The 10,123-nt window shown below is 35.8% G+C and overlaps 1 protein-coding gene across 1 annotated transcript; it reads right to left on the bottom strand.

Moving 5' to 3' along the window:
• Window positions 1–2,956: 2,956 nt before the first annotated feature.
• On the bottom strand, window positions 2,957–8,490 carry LOC116310100 (macrophage mannose receptor 1-like). Its single transcript, XM_031726834.2, has 5 exons — window positions 8,469–8,490; window positions 5,142–5,182; window positions 4,380–4,763; window positions 3,884–4,231; window positions 2,957–3,757 (listed from the first exon to the last, which is right to left on the bottom strand). The coding sequence occupies exons 2-5, from the start codon at window positions 5,173–5,175 to the stop codon at window positions 3,411–3,413; spliced, it is 1,113 nt and encodes a 370-aa protein (XP_031582694.2). The 5' UTR covers window positions 5,176–5,182; window positions 8,469–8,490; the 3' UTR covers window positions 2,957–3,410.
• Window positions 8,491–10,123: the final 1,633 nt, after the last annotated feature.

Raw genomic sequence — 10,123 nt, 5'->3', positions numbered from 1 at the left:
CTGCGAGTCTAAGAAAACATTTCCCACGTTATTACATCACACTCAGCACTCACAGTTGACACAAGCCCACAGATCTATTTTGGTTTTCTGATCATTTCATTTGCAGCCTTGTCATCATCAGAGCAGCTTTTTTCAGTCTAGCAGCTATTTAACATTTTACTTCTCAACTTATTTTATACACTGACTCATACAATTATTCAACAAATTATTTTAAAAAAGTGTAAATTCACAATTTCACTATTTCATGCCATAAGGCAAGCCTATTCAAATGGCGGCCCGCGGGCCACATGTGACCCAGAAGCAACCTGCGAGTGACCCTGCCTGTGGTCCTGGCAGAAACACAGAGAAAACGCAAAAAATTAATTAATTAAATTTTTTTTTAAATTCCTACAGCGTAGTGTAGTCTGTGAATGCTACACTCCTAGTAGCCTAGCAATATTTAACCCACAATGCACCGTGATGTAAACATATTAAACTATCATCGTAATGTATGATGTGACAACATCGTGTCTTTCTCAGTCAAAAAGCGTAAAATTGACAATGAAAACCGTCAGTTTAACCCTGCCTGTACTGACAAATACTATAATATTATTCATTTTACCGCCAAATCCAAATGCCAAACCTTTGTGTTTAATTTGCAGTGAGTGTGTTACGGTACTTACGAAGGCACCACAATGACAAACACCAGACTTTCTGCACAAACTTTCCAGAGAAATCTCAGGACAGGGCTGCAAAAGTACAGTTTAATTGTGAGTTTAATAATCTTACAACCGGAGTTGTGCTACCATGGTGAGGGTCCTGTAAGCCTAAGGGAGAGCTGCAGCAGCTTCCCTTCGTGTTTGCTTCTTGGCGAAGAAGAAAAGGCCTTTCACAGATTCTGAAACAGTGAAATGCTGCATGCTGGCCAAGGTGGATGCGGTGATAAGTGACAAGAAAATTAAAGTAAGTGTGACATCTGCTATTGAAAACGTACCCCTGTCAGATATATTCAAATATTTGTAGAGTTGAAGTTCTGGCTTCAGACGAGTTTGAAATGCTGTTAGATGACCTGAAGAAAACTGATGTAATGTCTATAGCAGGACAGACATTCATTCACAGAAAGACACTGTGAGACACTTCACCTACCGCCTACTGGTGTTGGCCAGAGGGGCCGATGGCGCGATATGGCAGCCACGCTTCTGTCAGTCTGCCCCAAGGCAGCTGTGGCTACAACAGTTGCTTGCCTCCACCAGTGTGTGAATGTGAGAGTGAATGAATAATGGAATTGTAAAGCGCTTTGGGTGCCTTGAAAAGCGCTATATAAATGCAATCCATTATTATTATTATTATTATTATAGAACTGATAATGCACAGTTGTGCATATATGTCCGTTTTTTGGATGGCAAATTGCTCGGCTTACTACCGTTAGAGGGACGCACAGCTGGGAAATTAATGTTTGAGAAGATTTCAGCTTCTATTGAGGAAAATGGTCTGGAAATGAAGTGTGTCTGTATACTTGTGACGGATTGGGCTCCATCCATGGCATGAAAAATGAGTGGTCAGCAAAATATTTATTTTAATTTAAAAGGGAATTATCAAAATGTTTTTTGTTATTATTTGAAATGTGCAAAAAAAAAAAAAGTTTGGTTATAGCTCCCTTTTTTAAAATTGACCTTTTGGTGTGCATTTGTGAGAGGTCACCAGATTTACAGGGGAAAAAAGAATAAAAAATTACTTGTTTTTCAATACAGTTGTATGGGTTTGAAATTGATCATGATCTGCTGCTTACTGGCTGCAAAAAATATCTGGCCCAGATAAATTCCTCCGTTTGAAAATTTGGCCCAACTCACTTTTTAGTCGAATAGCCATGCCATAAGGGGTAAATAGTCATCAAAGTCACTATTTATTGCCAACTACAGGCTAGTATTTAATGCAAATGCAGATGTAGATCAATCAGCAGTACTCTGGATACTGTGACTTTATCAAAAATCGTGTGGCAGACAGGATGTGTACCCAAATGCAGGACTCGGAAAACTGACATAAACTTAAGCATCTTTAATGATGAACTTTGACAAGATACAAAACCACCACAGATCAGGCACAAAGAATTCAATACAATAACTCTTCCAAAACAACCACAAAGGAGGAGAAACACAGTTATGCAAGAGCACGAAACAAAGGACAAGGAGAGACTGAGACAATAATACACAGCAGATAATGAGGGGAGAGGAAACAGGTCAGGACGGCTGAAACTAATCCCAGAGGATGAGACAGGGGAAGGAGAACTAAACACAAAACACGAGTGACAACAGAACATCAAAATAAAACAGGAAATAACTAAAACTGAGACCAAGACTCAAAGATATGAAGTTGACAGAGACAGAAGACAAACATGAGACTGAAGGAACAGAATGGAGCACAAAAGGAGATCAACAAACCTAAAACCACGAGGACGTCATAAACCCACAAAGCACTGAATGAATCTAAAGATCTTTGAACAGAAGCTCAGAATTAAAGACATCAAATAATCTCAAAGACATTTGTTTCATTTATAAAGAAAATAAAGAAGAAATAACAGGAAGTTAAATATCAACAACCCAGAAAACACAACCATAATCCAAAGTTCATCAAAAATACAAAAATAGACAAAATCTAAAAACAGTCAAAGATTCGGGGACCATGACAGACCTTTCCACCTAATGATGTCTGTCTTCACATCCACATCACTTCCTCTTTTTTAATTTATATTTTCCTTTTAATTTGGCGGTATTTACATTTCAGAGTATTTCAACAATCACTCTGCTTTTACATTATTTTTTTTATCATTGTAGTGTTTTTGTCTGCATTTCATTCATCTGCAACAATCTATTCTGTGTCTTTAAATGTCCAATTTAAACACACATATATATATATATATATATATATATATATATATATATATATATATATATATATATATATATATATATATCCAAGGTTTCAGAGTGACTTGTAACCATAGTGACTGAGCCTGACATTTGTCAAGAGTTCAAGAGTCTTTACATTTGTGGCTATTTCTCCATCTGCTTGTCTAATAACTTTGTTATATATAAGCGTCACTAACTTAGAAAAAACATTTTAATAGAACTGATTCAAAAGCTGAGATTGCACCACATGCTCACCAGAGAACCTTTTCTATTTTCTGTCATTTATCTCAAGACCAGTGTGACACATTAACATAATATAGATTAGTTAAACTAGTATATTTACAGGTGATTTTATTAAGTGATATATTATTCCCTGTTCAGCACTTTGGCCGACACATGATGTCCTTTAAATGTGCTATATAAATAAAGATGACTTGACTTGACTTGATTCCTACTATGTGACTATTTGATTTGATAATTTTTAGGTTTTTGTAGGAAATCAGTAAGTGAGTTTAAGTTTAAAACTTACTGTTTAGAACAAATAAAATTATACGTCTCATTATTCCTGCGACTGAACCACTCATGCTGTCCTCCTCTGTCCACGCCTACAGACATGTCACACCCTTCAGTTTTCCCCTCTGTGGCCCACTTCTTATAGCAGACTACGTAGTCACTGACCCATAACCATAATCCCAGAGTGCATTTGTAGCTCAGTCCGATCCAAACATAGGGACTGTCAGCATTCTTGGCTGTTTCCTGGACCCATCTCTGTTGGTAACCGTTAGTGATGGAGACCAGGTCCTTGTAAAGCTCTCTACAGTAATCCAAGGCATCCTTCCATGTCTTGTTTTCTTTGATCAGGATCAATTTATCTGCCATAAAAACAAAATGTACAACAGACAATAATGACTACACAAACACATCATAATGAATCTTTTCAGTAATGACAGTGGCATTTCATTTTGGGAAAACTGAGAAAAACCTTTGTACAAACTCACCATCATAACAGAAGAAGGGTTTTTTATTGTCACATTCATCAGAGCTCCATTTTCCTGATCTGTTTAACAGAGTCATAGCACATGTCTTGTTGCTTTGTTCATCATTGAATAACTGCATATCCCAGTATCTGAAAGAGAAATCACTCCCATCTGACCACCTCCAGCTGTCTCTGAACAGACCGACCCATGCTCTAAAGGTAGAGTTGGTAAACAGGGCTTTCATTTCTTCTCCATCTACCTGATCCAGTCCACTGGCCAAGTCAGTGTATTGGGATCTGCAGTAGCTCTGAGCCTGTGTCCAGTTCATAAATTTATCAATCAAATAAAATCTTTTGTCTTGTTTCATTTCTATAAAACAAACAGAAAAACACACAAAGGCACCCCTCAATTATTTGCCTCCTGAAACTCTATGGCGTTTTTCTGAAATCACAATTATTTGATTTCTTTATGTTTTCAAATCACAATATTATAATATCATTTAAAATGATCTCCTCACCATCACAGCAGATGAACCATGTTGTAAAAGCACATGAAACATCTGCCAGCTTTAAATCTGCTTGCTGGTATCTTTTCCTCACACAGTTCCCAGGCGGCTCATTGTGTCTTCCATTCAGATTCCAGCTGCTGTCATTTTGAATGTATTCCACTCCTGGCAGAGACCAATGCCACGTCCTGTTTCCACCTGTGTTGTTGTTCAGTCCAATCCAGGCTTCTCCTTGATTCTGTGTGGAGTTACGGAGTCTGCTCATGTCTGTCATGTCAAACACTTTGGCCAGGTCTGTATATTTCTCTCTGCAGTATCTCTGTGCTTCATACCAGCTCTTGTTTTCTGCAATAAAGTGGTACTCATACAGGCGGCATGTAAAGAAGCAACACTGACCTGAAATACAGACAAATGATATACATAAAAGTCTGAATGAAGAAATTAAACATTACAGGTTGAAACTGTGAAATAAATCAGTCAAACGTATCGTTGAATTCCTTTCCAGGAGCTTCTTCAGTAAAACAATAATTATCCAGCTAACATGTCAAGAAGACAGACTGACTGTCTTCTTGACAAAAAAGTGCTGATACAAGAAACTAATCATCCCTTCATCATATCAAATTTAGATGACAGATAAAAGCTTTGCTTGATAAAGATGGATCAATATTTAGTGAATGTAGTGGTAGAAATATTGCAAATCTTTAATGAATTATCATTAATCTGTAGATATTTTAGATTAAAAACAAAGTATATTTGCTAAAACAATCCACTTACCCATCAGAATAAGCAGATACAGACTCCACTGCATCTTTGATCTGACAGATGAAAGTGATGTTTTATTGCTCAAGGAAACAAAGATCTGAACAAAACTTCTTTGATGCACACTTTATATCAGAAAAGAAAAAAACTGATTAATATATGATGATAGGAAATATTACAGGTTTTAAACTTACATGTTATAATTTATTCTCTACAGTATAGAGAGCTCTCTTTGTCCTGGTCAGGATTTGAATATTAAAATATGAGCGTGTGACTATTTTCGCTGAAAGAATAATGGACCTATGAGAGCGTTTTTTTTTTCTCAAAAAATTCCAGCTGAATTGAATTGAAAGGGGTCATTTACAAATACGATTCAAAGATGTTTATGAACAATCAGGAAAACATGGCAAAAAAGCACTGCACTGCTAACTGTCCAAGAAGCAAGAACATATAAGTCAGTAAGTAAGTAAAATTTATTTATTAAGTGCTTTTCACAGACAGGCAGTCACAAAGCGCTGTACACAAATATTAAAATAAACAATACAATCAATAGACATTATACAAAATGTAAAAGATCAAATGTAAATAATTTAAAGAATATAAAATACGCAGATCAACAAAAGGCATATAAACATGTCGTCCTTATTTGTGTTGCTCAATAACTTCATCCATTATCTTAAACTGGGTGTGAGGCACAGTTAGAACTTGATCTACTCAATAATGAGAATATATCACAGCTTCAGCTGCAGCTAGTAAGATATCTACTCATTTTTAATCCAAACTGCACATAAAAGTAACTTTTTACTGAGCAAACAAATCTGTCTATGTACAATAATACTTTATATACACTTGCGCTGGATGTTATCAGCCCCATAGATATGACCCACATGACATAATATGATCTGAAGCAGGTGTTTATAACAATAGCTCTAACTCTAGGTTTGACCACTTTCAGTTACTCAGCTACAGACGATCAACTAATTGAAGATTATTGAATAAAACACATAAACAGTGCTCCTAATATATAATGTTACCATCCATCCTCTTAACCACTTGTCCAACTCAGCCTGGAGCTTATTCCAGCTGTTTGTGTGAGAGGCTGCTTATATTTATTTCCAAGTATTTCTGATTACACCAAATTTTAATATATTGTGGCGAGCTCAGGAAACGGAGGAGACAGAGGTTTCTTTGGTCTTGCTTTCAGCGAGCTAGCCAGAAAGCACAGCCGTTTATTATGCCTTTTCTGGAGAACACTGCCGCTAGCAACTGCTCAGCGCGGCAACCAAAACAACAACAACACAAAAAGGCGCTCCCTCACCGGAAAACACACACAGAGGAAGCGTCACCTGTTACCATGACAACATAACAACAAACGTAACTGCAAAAGAGAACATAAATGTCCATAACATCCCCCTGCAGCCCTGGCCCGCTACAATATAAAAAGTGTCTGTTTTCAAAACTTGAGTAATTTTAATACATTTGTGTTTTGATGCAAATTAGATGAGTTTCTAACTCTACTTCTGCTTTTAGTTGTAAACAAATTCTGTGCCATGAGTGGGAAACAAATATCATGTTCAAAGAAAAGGTGACTCTCATTGTGCATATAGACTTTGATACTGTCAGGTTATCACACTTCATATTTTTTCTTTTTTACCAAATTTGTCTGAAAACTGTGAACATTAGTTGAACTTCTGTTTTCTGTAAACACACACCAGGTGCAATCTGCTTTTGTTGAACTGCTATATAAAAGCACACACCAAGAGATGTCATGCTACATTACAGTATTTGTTGTTGTTGTTGTACAGTCCAATCCAGGCTTCTCCTTGATTCTGTGTGTAGTTACAAATTCTGATCATGTCTGTCCTGTCAAACACTCAGGTCTGTGTAATGTTCAGCACACATAAAGAAGCAGCACTGACCTACAACTGAATACATTGCTTTCAATAATTTTGCTAATTAAGGCAATCTAATTGTCAGCAGTCTGATAAATCATGAACTCAATTCATCAAAGGGGGCCATAAATGAGCCACAGGATTCATAAATAGTCTCAGTAGTCCAAATGTTTTCATGAAACCAGCTGAAATAGAGCTGATAAGCAAAAAAAAAAAAAAAAAAAAAAAAAGGAATAAAGTGTAACCCTGGTTAACATAGCCTGTTAGTAAAAACAGTCATAAGAAATATATTAGAGGTGATAAATAGTCAATAAATAGATCATAATGGTTAAAAAATTCATTAAAAAACATCGGCAATGATATAATTCATGGTATAGGATTTCATTTGTTTAAAAACATGTTAAAAGGTTAAAAAACCTGCTAATTCATGGTGTTTTTATGTTAATTCAGGTAAAATAGCTACAATATGTGTTCAGTCTTATTGTGAAAGGGCACGCTGCAGAGTGACTCCTGTGACCAGCCACACCCAATCGGGTTGTTCCTTCTTTTTGATGCTAGACAGGGAGAAATGCAGACAGTCCTTGCGGAGCTGCTGCCTAAACAAGGGGAAAAAAAATATATATATAAAAAAAAACACAAGCCAGAGGTCTACATAAAGCCATTTTTGTACTCTGGAGAATGTATTTTTGTTTTTCCCACCTGTCCTTGCCTTGGTGACGTTCTGAACATAACTGAACGCCATTCATGCAGCACAGAACTCTGTTCTGTGCTGCATGAACAGCGTATGTCAGGCTGAAATATGTAAACCACAATCAAAACGATCAACACAGAAACATATTTATTTTAATCTTTTTTTTTTTCCAAATTTTCCCTGTTTTTATTTGATAAGGCATTTATAATAGAGGTAATATAAAATAACTGAAATACTTTAAAGTCTCTCCACACATTACAGTACATAAGTCGCAGCTAAATGCTCGTAAATTAGTGCCAAATGCCAGTTTAATGTTCCTCTAATATTTCAGTTTTTCATACTTACACATGATGGTTAAACATAAAGATAATCCTTTGAAAAGTTCTTTTTTTTCTTTTTTTCTTTTTTGTTAAATAAGTGCAGACTCACTTTGTGATTCGGTCTGATCCTGTGTTTTTGTGCTAATCATGAGTGAAACTTTATCCACAATCAGTCCCAAATTTTAGCTTTTTTAGTCGTCCATATTAGATGAGTGTAGTGGAAAAATATAAGTGCTCAGTTGTACTAAAGAAATTACTCATGTAAAATATTTTGGTTTTTATATGTGGTCAAAGAATATAAATTCATTAATTTTAATTTTTGAATCATATGAAGACCAAAAAATAGAAACACTGTCAGAAATGCTGAGTAATTACATCATCTACACTCGACCTGTGCATATGCACATAGATTAAATGACATAAGTAAGTTCAAACTTACATCTGGTTGGTTCTCTCCTTGATGTCTCTCCTCAGTGTGTTCATAAAGACTGCTGTCAAAAGAAGGTTGTATGCTACACTACCACAGAGATCTTGTTTGCCAAAGGTCAACATCTGAATATTAAAATATTCCACCAGAACGATCCAGTGTATATGTCAGATATGAAACGTGGATTGTTTGTAATCATGTGGAAAACAGAAATATGACACTCACTGTTGAATATCGAATGAGCAAGAGCAGGAAGAGGAAATAAAATGTATAACTACACATAAATCTTTCCCATTTATAGTTCCTACAGAATGCTCGAGGTTAACTTCACTATACAATGTTCAGTGACACTGTTAGAGTTTTCTCTTAAATGCTAAGACACGAGGACACAAAGGAGGTAAGAACAGTAAATACTAAACTCAAAACTGAAAACGAAACACAGAACAAGTGGGAGAAAATGTGTGGACGGATGGATAATTTTTCTGTTCTTTATGAAATTGTTTCAATAAGTTTTATTTATTTTTGTCAAAAGTCAGTTTTTATTTTTATTTTATTATTTTATTTTTTTTAATTTTTCAATTCCAGGTTTTTATTATAGTTTTAGTTCAGTATAATAACCTTGGTCTTATCAGCCTCACAGTTAAACGTGTTTCAGCACAGTCCCAAAAACTCCTGTTCGATTTTCAGTCAGCTCCAACAGTCTGACTGCTCTCTCCTGACCTCTCTCACAGCAGCAAATGTGTATGAAGGATAGAGAATAAACTGTCTGTTGGCTTGTACATCAGCATTCAGTAGACTTCAGTTGTTTCCTTCTAAACCTTTAAAGACGTTGTGGTGGTCTGTAGTAGATATCTGCAAAATAACATTAGTTTTGTGTGTTATGTGTATCTGCTGTAGATAAAGTGTAACAGTCAAATCTGTAGTCGCATTAGAAATGTAATACGTTTACTCTGCTGCTAACCTGTATAGCCACTAGATGGCACTGTTAGACTGTCATAGTCAATGTGAACACTCGACTGGAAACAGAAGTAACTTGAGAAGGAACATTTTCCCAATTCAAATTATTGTTGCTTGATCATGAATGATTGTGCTCTCTTTATTGTTTTATTGTTGTGACATTATCAATGTGTAGTCTCCACTTGTTGTGTTTAATGGAAATTAATTATTCAATGGATAGGCATAATGGTAAGGCTTTTAGTAGTCATGGCTAAATTAAGCTTTCTGAACCATGTATTGAAAAACGGTTCATTACTTAAAGCTTGTCAACACAGTCCTCTTTGGTGACCTCTGATGGCCCATAACATGAAGAGCAGCTTGAATGTACAACTAAGATTGATATCAGGCTGATATGGTGCTTTGAACGTGTATTTTTTTTCCTTTTTGGGGGGGGGGGGGTTGTGTTATGTCTAGTTTCATAATAAATCCTTTAGATGAATAAACCACCCTTGTTGAAACATGTGCCATTGTGTGTTCTCTACTATATTAATAATGTTGAACATGATCTTATAATAGTTTGGGAGTTTGCTTGTGCCATGAAGCCCCTTCCTTCACATGATTATGTAATTAACCAGTGGACAGGTACGTTTATATATAATAAAATAACAGTGAGATAATTGTGTGTGAGATAATTAGAGACATCTAATTATCTCACACACAATTATCTCGCT

This window comes from Oreochromis aureus, linkage group 3 (genome assembly GCF_013358895.1).
Source record: "Oreochromis aureus strain Israel breed Guangdong linkage group 3, ZZ_aureus, whole genome shotgun sequence".
In the NCBI taxonomy this organism is placed as follows: Eukaryota; Metazoa; Chordata; class Actinopteri; order Cichliformes; family Cichlidae; genus Oreochromis; species Oreochromis aureus.
The sequence above is the reverse complement of the archived record's forward strand: the minus strand, read 5'-3'. Positions and strand labels throughout refer to the sequence as shown.